Raw genomic sequence first — 21,090 nt, 5'->3', positions numbered from 1 at the left:
CACGCGCGCTGTAAAATTGGCAAATCCGGATATATTTTCAGAAAAAAAGTATCACAACTTAGTCCACAAGTGCTCCATTTTATTTTGTTATTGATTATGATTTACGTTTGAGCTGTAAAGTTACGATCGATACTTTGAGTTGTTAATCTTATTATTCATATTCACGGGCATGTAAACAGACCATTACTGTGTATTTGTGGTCAGTCACGTGCTTCAGCTTGACCAATCAAAATGTGACAGGCAGGGCATGGTAATATAATGTCAAATATTAGTGCATGTTGCTTTCTAATACTGAATTCTCATAGAGGACACGGAAAAGTATCAGGAACTTGTCATGCTTTTCATATGAACTGAATCATAATGATTAGTACACTTTGCAAAACAGACTTTCAATTTACAGACATCAAGATATTTCTGACATATATCTCTGATATATTAATTTACTGCGCCCGAAGGCCGCGCCGAAAAATATTAAACATCCAGATATCTCTGATATATATGTATATCTGATATGTGAAAGTCTTGCAGCTGAAGGACAGGCTGAAAAATATTGTTTGATATTTTAAAGAAATGTGTCCGAAAAAAATGTAAACATACATATATCTCAGATATATATATATATATATATATATATATATATATATATATATATATATATATATATATATATATATATATATATATATATATATATATCTGATATATATTAAAGGCTGGCACAATACATTTTTACGCAAGTATAAGCCATGTCGAAATTCAAAAACACGCTGACCGCCCTATTGTGCATTTCAAAAATATGGTGACCCCCTATCACACAAAAGTCAAAAACAGGGTGACCCCCCAAAAAATGAATCCACCGGCCCCCCCCCGGTAGAAGAAACTGACCAGTCCCTTAGTTACATACAAGTACTTTATACACAAGAAAATTAAGTTATCTAGACAAGACAGTTGTAAAAGGACTAGCATATCGTCTGTTTTACATGGTAATGTCATCTCAATCTTGAACACTGGGTGCCAATCGTAAACTGTCATTTATAACTCCTTTATAGAGCCGGTTTCGTCTCTGTACAAGCATAATTTCTCACTGCATCAAAGGGGGCGTAATCATCACTTTAATAGCTTACCAGAGGTGTAACTCTTGGACGTTTGCGCATGCTCTGAATGATATATCTTCTCAGTGTATCGTCACCATTCTGAACATCTGTGTGTTCGCCTGAAGAGGACGTCAAGTTTAAGACGAATACTTATTTTGAACCAATCTACGAATACTACGATGACGGCGGTATCTCCTGAGGTATGACTTTACTTGATTTCAATTACTGCACGAAGAGACAATTTTAAATATTTATTTATTTATATTTTTTAAATGCTGTTTCTTTGAAAATCTTAACAGCTTCCACTTTGCAATGCCTCATTACCTGGCGTTGGTACAAGGGTGATGCAAAAGACGATTACGTCGCAAATAATCGGTTTGTGTTGTCGTCAAGACAATTTCTGTAATGTAGCCCGTAACAACGTTTACTTGTAGGTCCGTAACCCGAGTAAGATGAAGAAACTCACTCACCTTTATTTCTAACTGATTACGGTATGAAAGGTGTTCTTCAGTATAAAACTATTATTTTGTGCGATGTGTTATCAGATTTTCACATTGTACGAAATTGACGTTCTCCCATCGCATTTCCTAATTCCGGCAGTGCGAATGTACTTCATTTTCACAATTTAGAAAAACAAAATCCGATTAACTGAAAAAACATTACACTGCGGTAAGTTAAAAAGTACTACTTGTCTGCGATTAAGATTTTACGAGAATTCACAAACAACGGCATTAAAGAAATAGAGAATCGTAAAACAAACAAACAAACAAACATTAGCAAAGCAAACCCCATCATAGCTAGTATTTGTCAATGTATGGCTATAATGACCCTCGGTGACCTAGGAGACGACATTGTCTTAGACACTTATACCAGTTTGTTTGGAAAACAGCGTAAGTTGCATTGGACGTTCTGCTGTTACTTTTTATGACAATTGTAATATTATGTAATTGTTACGACCTTCGGCTATTCTTCATTCCATTTTGATTAGTTATTTTTTTTGATGCAGCAATACGTCGACGATACCGAGGGGTTGGTCGAAAAGGAAGATGAGGATGTTGACAGTATAGTTGGTGAACCTGTCATTCAAGATCAACCCCGTTCGGCCAACCGTCGTAGGAACTCTAATAGCAGCAGCAGTAGTAGCTCTTCTTCATCCTCGAGTGACCACTCTGAGTCTTCCCGGACCTTCCGCAACAGCCACCAACCCCGTCCAGCTACAAGCCGTAAGAAATCTCATAACAACGACAATAGCCGTCCCGCTACAAGCCGTAAGAAATCTGATAACAACGACGATAGCCCTCCAGCGACAGGCCGTAAGAAGAAATCTCAGAAATCTCAGAAATCCAAACGCAAAAACCGTCCAGCGAAAAGCAATGAGACCGCTAATGCAGACGGCAATAACCCGACTACATCCACCAGCGACAAGCCCCAACCTTCCACGACCTGCACCAAAGAGCCCCCTCCTGCGTATACTCCATTACAGCCAAACCAGCAGCAAACAAATGTTGTGGGGGCGACATCAGTTCCCATGCAGCCTATGCAACAGGGACAGGCTGGGGCGACGCTGGTTGTCCCGAGTCCGGTCGGCTTTGACCTGGCGGGAACACAGCTGTTCCAGGAGATGGCCAACGTTCACAAAAGCCACAAACAACTGACAAGTGTGGTGCAACATCAAGCCCAGTCAATATTTCAGACGACAACACGACACTATAGAGCCAAACATGATAATATGACATACGAACAAATATTATCAAGTGAGTTTTTTCAAAGATATCGGTCACGTTTCATCCAACACTCTCCATACTGGAATTTTGAAATCTGAGCTTGAATTCCATTCAAACGCCTACTTCAGTGAATAAAATGTACTTCAGCATCACCCTTTAAAGCCCCACTAGCTGTAACTCTTGAAATTTGTTGACCTCAAAATATCTTCCTATTCTCTCCAAAGGTACATTGGCTCGTTATAATCTTTTGGAGGTGAACAAAAGACAATGAAAGGTTTTGTCTTGCGGACCATTAATGTTTTACCAGTGAGAGTCCTGTAAAGTGTTTTAATCATAAAATCACAATAGTAGTCATCAATTTTAAGTGCAAAGGAAAGATGAAATGTCATTTTAGAGTGTGAAACTTTTTCTATGAACTGTAAAGTTCAGTAGCGTAATCTGAGAGAAATTCGTTGTAAAATGGTAGGAGTATTGTTTGAAGTATAACTAAATATTTGAAGTCGATTTTATGTTCAGTTTGGCAATGCCAGGTAAATCGAACACATGTTTTTATGATCAATGCTGGATCCAAATGAAACACTAGCATGTCCGGTGTGTGCGGAAACGTCCCCAACAAACTCGATACAGCGACTAGCAACAAAATACATTTGATATCATTAACTCGATGAGCATGACTTTAATGTTATCAAGATTTCAACCGGCAAAAGTTGAGAAATTGGTCCAAGAAAATAGCATTGTTAAATTATTGTAACTAAAAGAATGTACTCCTGATTTAGATGTTCGTTTCCATCTTTTCTTTCTTTTTTCCATGTATCTAAATTCTCTAGTGAATATCTTTTGCTTGGGCTATACTATACATATCATTTCGTGACCCCTTTCTCGACCTTACAACATGGTCACACCAAAATTTCAATGCGTTCAGTTCGTTTACAATTGACCCTCTCACTCCGGGGTCTATAACGGGACTCAAAATGTCAAAAAATTGACCGTTTCTTCATGAAATTTATTGCTGGAAAGCCAAAGATTTTGGCCAAGACTGCATGCGCATGAATAAACCACTTAAAACAAAAAGCGGAGGTCATGTATCGCTCCGATAAGAAGCGACGATTGATAATTCTTGACTTTCTTTTTCAGCCCTGCTCTCCGAAGAGGAAACCCTGCTTCTCGATGGAAAATACATATACTACACCGACGTAACATTTCTCGATGAAAATAGCCGTCCTTCCGACGAGAAACCACCGATGACAAAGGGACGGGCTTTCCTAACAACCAATAGATTGCTGTTGTTATCGGCCGAAGAAGCGACAGGTAGGTGATCTGTTAGTCACCATGGTGACTGGACGCTCACATGCCCTTGCATTGACGCTAACAAAGTTTATGAACGGCTGTCGTTGAAACAACTAAGAATATCCTTCCCTGGCAAAGTAATATCATGACCATGCGTCCCTTTAAAGTAGGTGTATATTTACTGGTAATTTGTTCACCCATGCAGGCGGCAGCTTGCTACCCGCACGCGACCTTGTTGAGCATTGTGTGGTGTGGCAGTCATCCATGTTGTGATTTTGTTTGATTACAGTCTCTAAGGTACTGTGCGTCAATCAATATAAACGAGGGTGATTAGATAATAACAATCGTGCGTCAAACACTTCACGAGGTCTTAAAAAACATTCAATGCACGCGGTTTATTATTCTTAAAGTTGGGATTTAAAGGAAGGAAAAATGTTGACTATCCAAAGGTATACTGCCTTGACAACCTCGTACGTAACGTCCGGTCGTCAGGAGTTGCTGTATCGACACAGGAAAATATTTACTTGGACGGTACGCAAAGCTCGAATGAGAGTTTCCTCGAAAATATTTACCGGACAATATCACATTTATGATTATATGGAAGGGGGGAGTTCTGTCAAAGTTGTAAATGTTGCTATTCATGCACGGTAAAAAGAGATGTGTCAGTATAGTGCTTGGCATCTTGTAAAAGTGATGCGATTTTCTTTTTTCTATGTTTCCTTTGCCCTTTTCCTCCCAACAACTTTGGTATGGGATTACCGTTACACTTATTGTCATTTACTCCAACAAATAATTTCCCTTCCCTTTGAGCACCTGATGGCTTCGAAGGGAAAATCGCTCTACTCACAGAGGCTAGTAATTTTACAATAATGTAAATTATGTGTTAGCTGTTAGTGTAGGAATACTTTGGCAAGGATTTGCGTACACGAAAGTAGATGAGAGACAACGTGTAGGTCATGGAGTGGCTTGGAAGATGACATATTCATTGTTGGTTTTGCGACGTGTCTAACGGACAGAGTTGCTTTCGCTATGTGTCGTATATGACATCATATAACTCCCTCAATTCAGTACTGAAACAGGCCAGAGAACATTTATTATGCGTGCTTCAGGTTTCTGGAATTCACTACCTGATGATGTCCGTTGTAGCTTGAATTTCTTAAAGCTCGGCTAAAGTGTGTCATTAGGGATAATACAGACAAAATGGATCTTTTGTTTTCCCTGCTTCTTTTATGCTTTGTTACTTTTGCATTTTGTCAGCTTTTAAATTTATGGATGTTTTACCATCTTATTGGATTTAATTAATTTTTTGTATTTGTAGTAAGACCCCGTGGGAGATTACAGCATTATACGGTAATTTTAGCTTGATTTGAGCATGTAAATGGGTAATCCTTTAATTTGAAATAAATAAATTATAAATAAATAGAAAGAGTTACCGATGCAGTATATCCGTATCATGATTTTACAAAGAGTTATTGTTGGTCTCTACGACACATTTGCTGATAATATAACGGTTACTCTTAAAAACAACCGAAAATCAAGCGTACCACTTGTATTTGAAAGGGGGTATATTTGACAAAGATTATATGTGAGAAGGGTTATATTTGAAAGGATTTCGTTGAAGGGTTTGAAGGGGTAACATTTTGAGGGTCATATTTTAAATTCATTACATTTTAAATTTATTGTTTATTTTAAGAAGATTTATTTTAAGAAGCTGTCTCTTTTGTATTACCAGACGTAACCAGTTCTCTTAAACACAGCTACATGTCCTCTCAAGTATTGCTGTCAAGCGTTACTTGCTACGCCTTTCCTTGCAATCATTAATTTGGTTGACTCCAAAGATCAAAATTGCTATGAGCAGTTGCCAGGATAGACTGAAAGGTCCGTCTCTCGAGGGATCTCTCTACGCTCACCCTTCTTAAAGGGATACAGTCGTCGGAACTGTCCTCAAAGGTCGTATGGGACCCATACGACCAATGTAAACACTGTATCCAAGGTACGATGGTGATTGATGAAAGCTAAAACATGTCTATCATAATCTACATCGTATAATACAAATGTTGCAGCTATGATGATGAGATACATCTAGATATCGTGCACGAAATACATGGTTTGTAAACAAGAAACTCGCACATGCGCAGTTCCGACGAGTTTCCCTTTAAGAGGAGGGGAGCGAAAGGAGCGTCCTTGAGCGACTGATCTTTCAGTCTATTGCTAGGAGTAATTTGTAATATCCAGATATTGTTTTTGTTTTGAAAGCCCCATTTGTTGTCTCAATTTGCATTTTTGTCGGAGAGATGGTTTTAAAAAAAATCATATGCAACGTATGTAAAAATAATACTTACCGAAGGGTGATCACGACACTTTTTACAAACATTGGCACCAATCGCACAACTAAAACTCAAATATGGCGGCCCTTAATAGACGTTACCAAGGATTTGAATTGTGACATTTTTCAAGACAATATTGGTTGAAACCGAAACATCTCTGAAGACTGAGTGATCGTTTTTGGAAGTGAATTGTGTGATGACGTGAAAGAGCTTGTAAGCTCAGCAAAGTTCGTATATTTTGTGTCTTCACAGTGACGTCGCTGAGCAAACCGACCGTAACAGAGGGCAAGTCCAACGTGTATAACCTTTCTGTGTCCTGTGGCGATAGTATGTACCTGCAGACCATCCCGATCGAAGGTTTCCGCAGCGTGGATCTCAGAGTTTATGTCGGTGTGAAGACGGAGACCAGCGTACGGGGCGTAAAACCACCGTGCAACCAGTGCTGCAGTGGAATCTGTTGTTGCTTTGCTATGTGCTGCTCGTGTTGTGAGGTAAGATTTGGACCAGAATGGCATATAAATTGGTTGTCAAGTTTAGAATGATAATAGTTTTCACGTTTTCAAAGATGTAACGAGTTTTTTCGGCACAACACCTTTCACGGTTCGGCACAACAAGCATACACTCCACCTCCGAATTCAAAGTTTTGACGGTTTACAATTGTATGAATATTTTTTTTTTTCAAAACAAGCAACGCTTTTTTTTAAACTTTTTTCTGCATATGTTTTCCCCATTTTGACCACCCGATCCCGTAATCCATATAAAAAGTCGACCTCTAAAGTGAAAACATTCAGGAAAAATAAGCACTTCGTTTGCAATATTATAAATTTCGTCTTATATTTTCTGGACTGAGGATTACCCGTGTAAAACAGACATCAACTTTTCCAGGGTAACATTGCACATTGCATAAAGGTAATCTGTACATATCATACGGTGTTTCTTGCACACCATGTTGTCTGTTGGTTGTGCGGGGCATCTTCGGTACCATTAGGTCTTGGGCGAGAAAGTTACAATAAAAAAGCTAACTTACAGTCTGGAGTGAAAATTTGATTACAAAATTTAGGTTGTGATTAACCAATAAATAACTACATAAACGGAAAGTGAAAGTGTGGAATTCTGGAAGACGGTCAGCTCATTATCAACTATGCAAAGTTATGTCAACTCTTGGTGATTGAAAAACTGCATATTTTCATGCTCAATAGTCTTGTCAAGATCTTTAAATTATCAAACGTTACCATGTATCTCTCTGTATCATCAATAATTACACCAACAGCTTGATTGCTGTATGAAGCAATGGGTTGGAACCTACCCGGAAACAGACAGCCTCAAAGAACGTCATGTTACCATAGGAACGCTGATGCCACCTTGGGGAAGACGGATGATGGTCAGGATCCATTTCGATCCATCGATGCGATTATCGTTCATCAATGAGTTCTTGGTCGAGATAGAGCGCCACGCTAAGAACCTGAACAAACTAGACTTGGCTCCCGTCCAGTTTCTGCCGAGCCAGCTAATTGATCGACAGTGAGTAACATGCCTGCTGACGTGTTCCGTAACACCGTGGACTTCAATGTACAAGTTGCAGGCAAATGCGACCTAGATGACACTGGAAAATAATCTCGTTCAACATTGCACATTAAATAGTTTTTACTAAAGACAAGTTGCAATTTTTACTTTATATTTCTGTGTCACGTTTTGTCACAGCGCACCTGGAGGATTTTACATATTCATAGCCAGTACAAGCATTCCTAGAGGCTTTTTGACCAGTCCGTCCAAATATTTTATATAGAATTTTTCCACTGATTGTAAGCATACAAGTAACTGTTTTCCTCCTTTTTAATGTATTCTCAATTACCATGTATTTGTCACACAGATCTCCTTTGGTGCGTGCTCTAATCAAATTGCCAACACACTTCACAATGCAAGAGTCGGTTGTTTTTGATTTCATTTGTTTTGTGCCATGCTTTAATAGTATTGTATTTCTGCATTAATAGTATGTTGTATTTTTTTTCTATTCCTCAATTTCGCCGAACTATTTTACATAGAAATGTACATTGTAGAAAACTTAATCGCATTCCTATGTTAATAGATTTAATGGTCGGCGATTTTGATATGTTAACCTATCTCCGTCAGCATATGATATATTGTTGGGGTTTTTTTGCACATACAGTGCTTCAGGTAACGTCCATATGAGGCAACAGTCGTGACTTTTCAGGCTTTCATGCGTTTTCATTGCTTTGAGTCAAACTATTTTTTTCATTTCTGCTTGCTGTAGCATGATAGTCTTAAAGAACCAAAGTCGGCCATTTTTTATGTCTTTTGTTTGATGCAAAATGCTAGTTATGTTTGACATGTTGAAAGAAACTAAATGAATTGGTGACCATGCATATATTCAACCCCGGTTTTAGACAAATTAAATGAAACCATCGCGAAAACGAATTAATGGTCATGACCATTAATTCGTTTTCGCGATGGTTTCATGTATCGTGTGTAAAACCGGGGTCGAATTCTATATGCATGGTGACCCATTCATTCAGTATCTTTCAACATGTCAAACAATATAAGTAGTATCTTGCATCAAACAAAGTCATGAAAAATGGCCGACTTTGTCCCTTTAATGCAAGATCTCGTTCTACTGTCTACGATGCAAGTAGCAAACTTGTCGGAAGAAAATGTAATGTTATCCATGTCATGCATAGTTATGTAGTGCAATTGTTTTGTTTGGATATCCAATTGTGTGTAATTTTATTCCAAATCACTACAGCTGACGGTTTTTGCATTAATTCTAAGACTCTGGGGTCAATGATTAAATCTACCCACCATATCGCAATTTTATGCAATTTAAAAATACACCAAGTGGCCTCACGGCCTTGTTTTTTCAAGTGAGTCCTACGGTAGTGTGAAGAATATGCACTATGTGAAGTTGAAAATGAGCAAATTATAGTCATAAGTGGAAAAGTCGGTATTTTCTTCAGTTTAGTGTGCGATATATATCGTGTATATCACCATTTTAGGAGTTATTGCAGTTGTCAGGACTGACAGTATTGTCCTTTTTTGCATATGCAGTGTTTCAGATTATGTCCATACATTATAAGATGGCAATTGTGACTTGTTTAGTCTTTGTTTGCGTTTTTAGTGTTTTGAGTCAACGTATTTTTTATTTCTGCTTGCTGTAGCATGATGGGTTCAATGAAGGATTTCATGCGAGTAGCAAAGTCATCGCAAGGAAATATGTTGTCAAACCGAATTGTAAAGTTCTCAGATTTCGTTGATAAAGAATATTACAAGCGCATGTTGCGAAGGTCGTCGCGGTGTTGCCAGACTGTAAGGGCCTTGAGCGCACACAGTGGTGACCACTGATCGACACATAAAATAAATACACAATTACAAAAATGTGTTGTCTTTTCATCAGTAATAAATGTGCAACCAGTGTATGTGTTAATTGATTCGTATGTATTGTACTTACTAATAGGCCCATAGACCAGATGCAACCAAGGGAGCTATTCATCGAAAAAGCTATTCCGGGAGCAATTTTTGAGGGCGGGGGAAATTTTAATTTTGCTTGGGCAGGGTACATATTTTAGGTGGCAGGGGAGCATTAGGTTTTTTTTGTCGGGCAGGGCAGCTATCGGTTGATTGGCCTGGGGACAGGGCTTGGCGAAAACGAGGATAGTAAAGGGTGCATTGGCGGGCAGATCGAGCAGACTACCCAGCCCACAGGCGCCGCGCCTGTGCTTGAGTAGTTGGCGTTGTGTTGAACGAGAGCTGTGATTTCTCGACAATGTCAGTAGATCATAAACCATAACATACACATATAATTGGTGCTACTGTGAAGTCATTCTAGATTATTAGAGCATTGAGCGATTTCACATGGACAGTGCTCACGACACGGAAAAGGGAACCAAAGTCTATACACGTACAGACTGTGTTGACAAGCCCGAGTACTGTGTATCTCAACACGCTTTTTGGGTGGAAAAAGAAACTGCAGTTGACATTAAAGAGAAAAACACTGAAAAAATTACCAAATTTTATAACAACTAGCCTTTGAAAGTCACCGGTACTGTATGCCGGCCTCACGCGATGTTAACGAGGATGGACCGACCGTTCGCTATACCTGGTGTAGTATAGCTACATACATACATACATACATACATACAGTCTGTAAAAATCAACGAGTCAGAGTATGTATGATTAAATATGACCTTGAAATTTTTATTACTTCATGATACAGTAGTTTATCTACACAAAAACTCTTCAACATCTATAATTATACATCACGGCTAATTTCACACAGTAAAATGATTATTTCGGGATTCATTTGATTGTTATATGAACAGAAAAACCATTCCGTATCTCTGTACTGCTCACCGTCTTCGCCTAGTCTGATTAGAAGGATAAACACATCAATTCCGAAGAGGCCGTATGTGATGATGAGGCTTTCACGCGCGCCTGCAGCATAATTGAATATTAAAATTACAAAATTAGGACTAAACATTCTTTCTCATTTAATTTTACTTCAGTAGTAAAGTAAACGTGGGCAACTGGGATGAAGTAAGAATTTACACCCCATTTTATTCATTTATCTACATGAAGCGAAGGAAAAATTAACCATCCATGTAACTAAAGTATAACCCTGACCTATATACGAACTCACGCACGCGCAGCAGTGCATTGTCCTGAACTAAGCGGGAAATTCCCTGCTGAGCATGTTTATACATGTACGGGAAATTCCGTGTGAGTCATCACCATCAAACTAGCCTATATAAAGGACCCCGTTGTCAGTCCGGCCGCCGGTCGCGGAGTCTAGCTGATGTGAATTTTTTCTACTGCATGACTGAGGTCTGAATTTCGGTAGGTTTTTCTGAACTCGGAGTTCCTATAGGTGCGAACTTGTTCACCCGATAGATAAAATTTTAGTAATTTCCTCTGAACTTAAAATATGACGAAAGACCATTACTTCAAACAAAATGAGTCGTTTCAGATGAATGGTACTGATATCTAAAGTGTTCACTCTTTTATCTTTACGTACAAATGTAGTTCCTAAGTCGTTCTCTATTCTATTCCCGCCAACAAAACATTCAATACTCATTTCCCCTCCCCGATCTTTATCAATACTTATGATAATATCACAAGTTGTTCTGTTATCTGTTTTCATAGCATAATATCCAACCAAATCGTCAAATTCATCTCCAGTAGCTAACTTTACACATCTAATGAGAACTGTACCATGTTGAAGTATTTTCATATTATCAGTCATCTGTTGATTTACAGTCTGTAAAGTGAGAACAGCTGCCTCATCACCGACACTTTTAAGACCCAGTTTCTTTAAAGTTGTGTCCCAAAATAATCTAACTGGAACTCCGCTAGCTGTATACGAGCAATAATTCTCCCCCTCGTTTATCCACCTTCTTAGTGTATTATCTGCCTTCATTATTGTATTAAGAGGACTAATTTTAAGATGAATTGGTATACCAAGAAGTGCAATGTATGGATTCGTAGGAGTAAGCCAACTACGAAAATCTAACATTTATATTTGTTTACATTGCTATCAAAATAAATCACATTCGGAGTTCCTGGTGGTTCAGCAACACCTCCTGCAATTTCACTATCCAATATATCTAAGATGTTACGCGGCACATTATAAGGCATGAATTTCTGACTAGCCGAATCCCATGTCAGAGCAAAAGGAGTAGAATCATTCGAAGCCTTTGTGGCGTCAATTACAGTTTCATCAATGTCTTTAAGTTCGGAAAATTCTACAGCATGTTCGTGGGGTGGCGCCGCGGCATTGGCTAAACGAAATATTTTTCGCGGTCTTTATAACGAAGGACGTAATCCTTATTATGATTAGCAGCCATCTTAGTATTATTGTTAACTTTAACATCACTCAGATCTTCAAGCTCAAGATTTTGCATACGAATTGTACCTAGACCGAAGCCACTTGGATCAGACATACTCCGTAGGGACCTATATACAGTGAAAATTAAAATAATACCTTGTAATATACACAACCATGGCTTCAGCTATAGGAATGACAGTTCTCGGTGCTGTATTAAATGCAACGGCATTCACAGGAGGAAATATTATCGGACAAAGCTTTCCGGTAATGGTGATGCTCTTATTGAAGAAAAGGTCCGACATGATAAAGCATTAGAAAAATTTGAACATGATCGCAACGTCTGGTCAGAAAAAAGATTACTACAGGCTGACTGGGAAAGAGAAAATCAAGCAAAGGACGCACATGCTGCAGCTGAGATTAAGAGATACAGATGCAGAAATCCTGAAGAAGCAGAAGCGTGCAAAGCCGTTCCGAAGGCGGCAGTTCAATTCTCAGATTATTATCAACCCAGTCCTGAGCAAAAGAAATATGAGATGATCTATATTGCTGGAGGATTGGTCGTGGGATGGTTTATCTTCCGATAGGGTTACACCGGCCCCGCTTCGGGACTACAATAATTCAATACAAAAGCTAATTGGCCAGTTATTGAAATCGATCATGTTCCCATCCTGATCTGTTATCCAGATACGCATTGAATTCATGTAATCTCCCCCTTTTCTCAATGGCATAGAAATTGCTCCGTTTTTAAAAATCGTAAGTAACCTTTTCACTTATTTCTCTCGTATCCCGGATGGGAAGTATTTGTAAACAGTTCGATACTTTCCCCTGTATGTATCCTCCGGAGGCACCCGAACCAAATGAAACATAATTTCCAGTAACATCGACTACATCTGAATGAACTATATATTTAGTGACTGTTAAGAAATCCACTTTCTTCGACTCATAGTACTTTTATAACTGGGTTGTCCTCTGGCTTATCTGAAAAGCCAACGACGTTGGCGAAGCTACCTGTAGCATTGAAATAAACTTTAACATCTTTAGCCAAAGTTAGAAGAACGTGGTTTGTCGGCAGATGTTTTTCAAAATTAATTTTTTGCTTCAACCCGATTGCTTTGTTTAACGTATCGATATTGTAGTTACCTGGACGTATTGATTTAGTCTTCTTCGGTTGGTCACCTTCTTGATATTTTATTACATTATTCGTCGATGTTATGTTATGCCATGAATTATATAGTCCGCACTCTAGCAGTCTTATCTTCGTAAACTGTGTCGTGTCAATACAAGGGTAAAAATTAACAGTAACAGGTTCACCTGTTTTGCTTTCAATCCAAATGATCATCGTTGTACGTTGTATGTATATATTACTAAGTATAAATGTTCGATGAATAATATTCCGAAGGTGCCCATTACGAAGTATAAGGTTCTGCAGGAATAATATTTTTCTGTTCAAGGAGATCTTTGGTTGCTACCGCGGCAGCAGTCGCACCGCCTAATTTTGCCAATCGAGTCAAATTTGGACGACTTGGATCGCCAACCTCTATTTTCAGAAATTTGCTGGAGATCATAAGATATCCCATCGCAAGTCCTGCGATTACAATACCATCGTACATTGTGTTTACAACTGTTTTAATATCCATGATTGCTGACTAGTATATAAAATAAAAAATAAAAATAAAAAATATGGGGAGTTAATCCATCTCATACAATGTAGAGGAGCTGGGTCTCTCCTCCCCCTCCCCCTCCCCTGTCGGAACTGTTCCGGATGGAGCTGCTACGTGCTCTGTTTTTTTCGCTTTCTGTGGAGGATCTTTCCGGATGGAACAAATATGTCGAGCACGCCCCCAATATAGCCCTAATGCAGTCAATGAAACTCCCACAATTCCTAAAACAAGATAACATTTATTATACCAGCGTGAATTATTATCACACTGTTCTTTCATTGTAGGCGGTAGGTCTGCTACCGCATCGCTCCCCCCCTCCCTCTCCATTGCTTTTAGTTTCTTCTCCCTGTTTTGCCTGTTCCATTCCGCTAGTCGCTTCCCTGAAGCAACTCTCCCTGGATGCTTCGGCGGTAACGTCACTTTCTCTATGTTGCGCTGTGTCGGAGTCGGCGGAGCCGTTTGCGGTGTGGGGGTCGTCGGCGGGGCTTCTGACGGAGCCGTTTGCTGAGTCGTCGAAGTTGAATCCATTTATTTCAGGTACTATATTAAACCCGATTTTTTTAAAATTTAAATGTTTACCCGTAATTAAACCGGTGGAAATTAGAGCAATCAGGGGCCCCCACGTGTACCCTATCCGTCCTGATAATCGTTTTATTTCACTGTTTAGAATAAAATCCTTTTTAAGATCAGTGGCATAGTTATCTCGATCATCGATTGGAACTACCTGACTTATTGCACGGGCTCCTAGATCTATGAAACTTTGAGTGATGGTATCACTTATAAGAGAACTGTATTTCGCTTCATAGACTTTAAAGGCTCGTGTTATGAATTCATCTTTCCACGTTTCCACTTCTCTAACTGTAAACTCCTTACCAAAAAATAACTTACTTTGACCACTTGCGATGACACAGAGTATTTTTTCACGTTTTGTCTCTATTATGGATCGATTATTGTCCGAAGGCGCCGAAGCCCCTTCGGAATGCGCTGTCGTATTTGCCGCTGCCGATGACTTTATTAAATTCTCCATTGTTTGCAGTATGTTATCTATTCTTAGTAAAAAATAAAAAATTCGTTTAAACCTGAATCCGAAATAAAGTATTAACATAGTCTGGAATGTTAGTAACCCTAACAGAACCGTACCGACAGGGATTCCGACAGGGATTCCGGGAAAATTCTCCTCCATTTAAATCTATATGTATATAGAAACACGAATAATGAGTACAGACTTATTCCCAGTTGCTTTTCAATTGAATAAGACGAGCGTACCGACAGTACAGCATGCTGATATTCCTTCCAAACCGGACGGGGGAATAAAACCTATTCTCATGGACTTAGAAATATATGTAACGCCGACAGATAAATTTACTTTTCATCCACGGATATATTTAAAGATAACGTAATCACTCATCGATCAGCGAAAGAAAGTAATGTCTGGCTGGGCGGTCCAAACATGAAATACTGGGACCAGCAATTAAATTTCGCCGTATGGTGCAGCACTACTGGTTGTGGTATATCATTCGCCCATCTCTTCGATAAGAATTTCCGCCGCAAATACGATCATTCTGTCGTTTCATGTATACTTTACAATACGTCGGATCCTTCATGAAATGGGCGTTGCACTTCCAGACGATACCCCCACCTTCAAAGCGGGCGACAATCCGTACAATCTCGTCCAATATGAACTTCTATGTACAGAATTTGGAAATATAAGTCCAACGAAGTCCGACTTTCGTTATCGAAAAGGTCAAAATAAGGGTCTTGGTTATGGTTATGAATATTACACTAATCGTGGTCCCGTTCGACAGCCAAAAGCGATATACAACGGTCAGGACTTTTTCCTCTCCGCCGACGGAGGCGTTTTCTATACACATACAATTTTTGGAAAGAAAAAACATGTACTGTCCGACAAAGAACCGACCGCACTACTATTTCTTCCGAAATGATGGATCGGAGGGACAATACAATAGTTTCATTCCTCTGAAGGAGACTCCGGGACTAACAAAGGCCGGTCTCGCTCGCCTCAATGAAAGCCTTGAAGCCTACGTATATTGCATACTTGGCGCACAAGCAAATATTCGTAGTACCATTGTGGGTGATACTGGCAGTGCACGAGCAAGTCCGAAAGAATTCAGCGTTCTCCTCGAAGATGAAATTCGTAATACAGACAAAGTAATAGTTATAGGCGATATCAAGACACAATAATGAATACTGGTGTCAAACTTGATATGGCAGTCTCACCCAATTTACTTCTCTTACCGTCTGAGATGGTCATCCTTTCGGGCCCGGCGATCTCAGGTTATAATAATGAATTGCAATACGCAACAGAATCCATGTCCTTCGGGGTGAACGGTGATATAAACACGGAAGTTCGAGAAAGTGCTGTACATGAGATGGAAGAGAGGGAGGGAGGGGGAGATCCTGTGAAGTGGCAGGACGAGCCCGGAGAGTCACCACCACCTCACAATGACACGACTCGGATTCGGCCCCTCCCCTCCCCTCCCGGAACGGGCAGCATCTGCAGACCCTATTCATGAATATGGTAAAATTGGTTTGTTATCTTTAGCAATATTCATTACTATTGTAGGTACTGGAATAAAGTCACTAACTATATAGTTCATTCAGATGCTGTCGATGTGACTGGGTTTCATCTAACTCGAACCAGTAACTTAAAAGAACTAGAAGAGATTCATTAATTTACAGTATATAGATCCAGAGGAAATGTCAATATACGTAACCCCACCATTCAACATGATTATAACTGGACCGACATATTCTGGCAAAACAGAATTTATGTTGGACCTCCTCACCGGTCCGTACTTAAGGAAATTCGAATATGTGATATTCATTTGCCCAACATTCATGAATAATAAAGCGTATAATAGAAGATTCATTTTCACCGATGATAATGTGTTTATATTTCCAGTCGGACTCGATGCAGTGGATGATACATTAACCTACGTGCATAAAGAATGGGCCGGCACGAACACTTTAATAATCCTCGACGACTGCGCCTCGTCCAAAGATATGAAGAAGCGCAGTAACGTTTTTAGTCCAACTTGGTTTCAGCGCAAGACATGACGGATTATCTGTCTGGGTTCTGACTCAACAATATACTAGTATTAGTAAACCATTTAGGGAAAACATACAGATGTTAGTACTATTTTACACACCGAACAAGATAGACAACAAAACTATTATAAAAGAATATGGAATGGAGGTGTCAGAACAGGAAGCCGTGGGCCTAATCAAGCAATTGAAAAGTAGGCCATTCAGTAAACTAGTATTTCGTTTACGGAATCCGTACGACATAAAATTATTCGTATAATATAGCAATTATGGAAGCTGAAGCCGAAGGCACCCCCGAAGGTACTCTTAGAGAATTATATTACAACCCGAAAACTGGTTTTGGAGGTGTGCAAAAATTGTATGACGCAGCACGGGCCAGCGGACTGAAAGTGACCAAGAAAGAGGTGCAGGAGTGGTTAAAAACTCAGCTAACCTATAATCTACATAAACCGGTACCTCGTTCTCATGCTACGGGCGGCCGGCGCGTTTTTGTAACATCGATAGACTCTCAATGGCAAGCGGATCTCGTGGAATTCCCTCCCCCATTCGCAAAAGAGAACCGTAACATTCGATACATGCTAACAGTAATCGATGTACTCAGTAAATACGCATGGGCCAGGCCGATACAGTCAAAAACGGCTGATGATACGTTACAGGCGCTACAAGACGTGATTAAGAAATCCGGGAGAAGGCCCGACAAACTTCAGACAGATGAGGGGCGGGAATTTACTAACCGAAAAATGCAGGGTGGTTGGAGGAGGTGGGAATTCACTGGTTTCACACCTACAGTGACAAAAAGCTAGCGTCGTTGAACGTTTTAATCGGACCCTCAAGACGATGATGTGGAAATACTTTCATAACAGACACACGTGAATGGCTTTCTATTCTACCCCACCTTCTCGAGAATTACAATAACACCGTTCACGGAAGTATCAAAATGAAACCCAGGGACGTAACAGAGGAGAACGATTGGCAGGCATTTTATACACTATTCGGTCCTGAGTTGGCAGCCGGGGAGCCAACCCTGATTCAAGCCGGGAGAACGTGTCCGAATTACAAAATACAAGACCACTTTTAAGAAAGGATATTTACCAAATTGGACAGAGGAGATTTTCGTAGTTTCAAAAGTTGTGTACGCAGCTGGCTTGGGAACACCACCAGTTTACAAAATAAAAGATCTGAATGGAGAGGAAATACTCGGCACTTTCTATTCTGATGAACTTCAGAGCGCCCGGGGAGCGACGAGCTGTACAGAGTAGAACGAATTTTTGAAGACGAAAAAAATTAGAGGAAAGAAATATTATCTGATAAAATGGAAAGGTTATCCAGAAAGTTTCAATAGTTGGGAGCCGAGGAAAATGTTATTAGTACTACGTAAGTACTTCGTAAGTCCTGTGCTGGTACTACGTAAGTACTTCGTAAGTTCCTGTCCATGGTACTTGTCAAGTACTACGTAAGTACTAACGTAGTATTTACGAAAGTTATTCAATAAGTACCATGGAAAAAGTCTTAATTTCTTGAAAGCCGAAAGTGTCAGTTTACCACCCCACTTCCACCCCCCACTGGCCAAGTATTTATCATGTACTGTCGTAAGTAATGTTCACTTACTGCATCTTTTTCGGCCGTATGTGGATGAGGTGGTAACCCTCGGTTCCTGAACATATTAAGTTTGCAAGATCTTCAAAACGACTTCTCATGTTACCACAGTCCGTTCTTTCGAGTCCCCCTTTTTCAGCTTTATCGATAAGTTCTGGTTGAAGTATAATGTACACAACTGACATAAGCCATAGACAAGTAACTTCAAAGTCCGGTGTTACAGAACCGTAGGGTTTCATAATGTCAAGTGCTCGTAGGTCAAACGAAGCATTATAAGCACACACAGATTCACAAGCGTTAAGAAGTTTGTGTAGGTTCTTGAGTGAGACTCGAGGTTGTTCTAGTTGTTCTTGACCAGGTGGGAAGTACGCTTTTTCAAGTTCCTCCTCCTTGAAACCGTCTATTAAAAATCCCTGGCTGCCGCCGCTCCATGCAATTCCAAAGTCAAAAGCTCGTGGATATTCTACTGGTCCGACTGTCTCGGTATCAATTGTTGGATTAAGTATATTCTTGAGAACGAGGGGGTAAGAGCGTTCCGAATTACCAAACATGGAAGTCTGTAGTCGTGGCAAATTTCTAAGAAAGTCTGTTTGAACTTGTTGTGAATCTCTTCTAGTTCTTCTAAGGCGGCTATTTCGTACGACCTGGCTCGAGTCAACACATTCCGCCTGCAATAATCCCAAGGCATATCTTTGAATATGATAATGAAACTGGGTAAATGGTCAAATGCTCTAGAAACAATCTTTTTTTCTTCACTCCCTCCGTGGAAACGCCCCGGATTCGAGAAAAAGTCAGATGTTGAATTATGGAAGAGTCACAAATAATGTATTGTTCTGAAGGGAGGGGGTTTCCTCCCTCCTCCTCCCAGCCTGACATTGTAAACTAAGCGTATGTTCTATAAACTGGTTCTGAAATCAGCAATCGAAACGTGGCGCCCATTATAAAAGTCGGCAATGTTGCTGGAAAAACTAGTGTCAAATTCTGGTACGTGATACGGATCCAAATTTACTGCATCGTAACTCTTACCACTTCCAGTTGGTCCATTTATGAATATGTATGACATTTTGGGATACTATATCATAGAAATTTTTTTAAAATTTTTTTTTATTAAGATATATACGATAAGACAATGACAATCCTTTCTATTTCAGATGCAATAAAAATACTTGAAACCGGAGAAAACATCAAAATTGATGATGGAGGCAAATTAGTATTTGGTGAATATGTAGATCCTTTCATATACGTAGACAGTGAGCTAGAAGTAGTTTTCAACATCGGACCTAAATATGGTTCGGGAGGAGATCCAGCTACATGTGATGGGGTGTGTGTCCGTTGGCAACCGAGTCTTCAAAAGTTTACTGATTTAATAATATTCCGTACCCTAGGTGAAAGTTTCGATGCAAGCACTGCTAAAAGTTATGCTGCAAGCCTGGCCGCTCACTCCAAGAATACTACTGGATTTTACAATCCATCTAAAGTGTATCAGAAGCGAGGGAGCGAGGGGCCTCAGCCAGTTGCGTATTTTAAATTTCAGTTTAAAAGAGGGGAGGGGGAGGGGCTCACGATTTCGCTACATGTATTGATATGGTTCAAGAAATTGACTGCGGTTTTAAAACAGTGAGTCCGTTACTACCAGTCCGAGAAAATCCTGCTATTGTACCTCGTAATATCCGAAAAGGTAGTAAGATAGAATTCTTAGCATTTAAACCGCGCTTAAGTAAGCGTGCTCTTTCTTTCACTGTTGAGAGATTAATATTTTGTGCTGCGCCTAATAAACCAGAAATTCAAGATGTGGAAGAACTAGTCGACTTAGAAAGATTAGGTGAGATATATAAACAAATAAATGCTGACAAAAATATTATAGTGGATTTTGATGACCTATCATAGAATAATTATTTTTTCATTTTAAAAATTTTAGGATAGTATATATATCATAAAGATGGCCAGTTTACATACAGCATTCAAGGGAGCAGTTTTACAAAAAAAATTTCCTGAAGTCAAGCGAGTCAAGGATATCGGGGAGCTGGTGGATATTGAAGGTATGGTCAAAGAACGGAACGAAAGATGTACTCTGTTTATACCGAAATGGAAGTCAAATTATCGGATCCGAAAACTGGTAATACACAACCGCGTTCATTGTATGTTAAATTAAATGATACATACACAAAAGATGTAAGAGGATCGGGATCGGATGTGGGGCAACAATTAATAGATCGCTACGATCGTATGCTTGATACAATTGAAAATGTGAGGGTTCTGGTCTCGTTCTCGAGGAGATACTTAATTTTGAAGTAATTCTAGTAGAAGTTTTACTCGGGGCTGGGGCTGGCGCAGTCCAACTTCCCGATGGTTAAAAAATAAGCATTGTGTTAGCGATCTGGTGCTACCTTCGGGCAGCGAGAACTGTTTTCAATACGCCATCGTAGCAAGTTTAAAGTTGGCCGACCCCCGAGTTTCGTGAAAAGAAATGTGGTCAGGTAAGGAGAAAATGGAATACGT

The 21,090-nt window shown here is 39.6% G+C and overlaps 1 protein-coding gene across 1 annotated transcript; it reads left to right on the top strand.

The window, feature by feature from the left end:
* The first annotated feature begins 1,080 nt into the window (after positions 1-1,080).
* Positions 1,081-8,658, top strand: LOC139148280 (uncharacterized). Its single transcript, XM_070719633.1, has 5 exons — positions 1,081-1,294; positions 2,101-2,848; positions 3,953-4,126; positions 6,685-6,923; positions 7,703-8,658. The coding sequence occupies exons 1-5, from the start codon at positions 1,274-1,276 to the stop codon at positions 7,955-7,957; spliced, it is 1,437 nt and encodes a 478-aa protein (XP_070575734.1). The 5' UTR covers positions 1,081-1,273; the 3' UTR covers positions 7,958-8,658.
* The last annotated feature ends 12,432 nt before the right edge of the window (positions 8,659-21,090 follow it).

Source organism: Ptychodera flava, chromosome 13 (genome assembly GCF_041260155.1).
Source record: "Ptychodera flava strain L36383 chromosome 13, AS_Pfla_20210202, whole genome shotgun sequence".
Lineage (NCBI taxonomy): Eukaryota > Metazoa > Hemichordata > Enteropneusta > Ptychoderidae > Ptychodera > Ptychodera flava.
The sequence above is the reverse complement of the archived record's forward strand: the minus strand, read 5'-3'. Positions and strand labels throughout refer to the sequence as shown.

Coding starts and splice junctions, on each gene's coding strand:
- LOC139148280 (XM_070719633.1), top strand. CDS start 1,274: ATGACGGCGGTATCTCCTGAG. Junction 4,127..6,684: donor ATCGGCCGAAGAAGCGACAG/GTAGGTGATCTG, acceptor GTGTCTTCACAG/TGACGTCGCTGAGCAAACCG. Junction 6,924..7,702: donor TGTGCTGCTCGTGTTGTGAG/GTAAGATTTGGA, acceptor TTACACCAACAG/CTTGATTGCTGTATGAAGCA.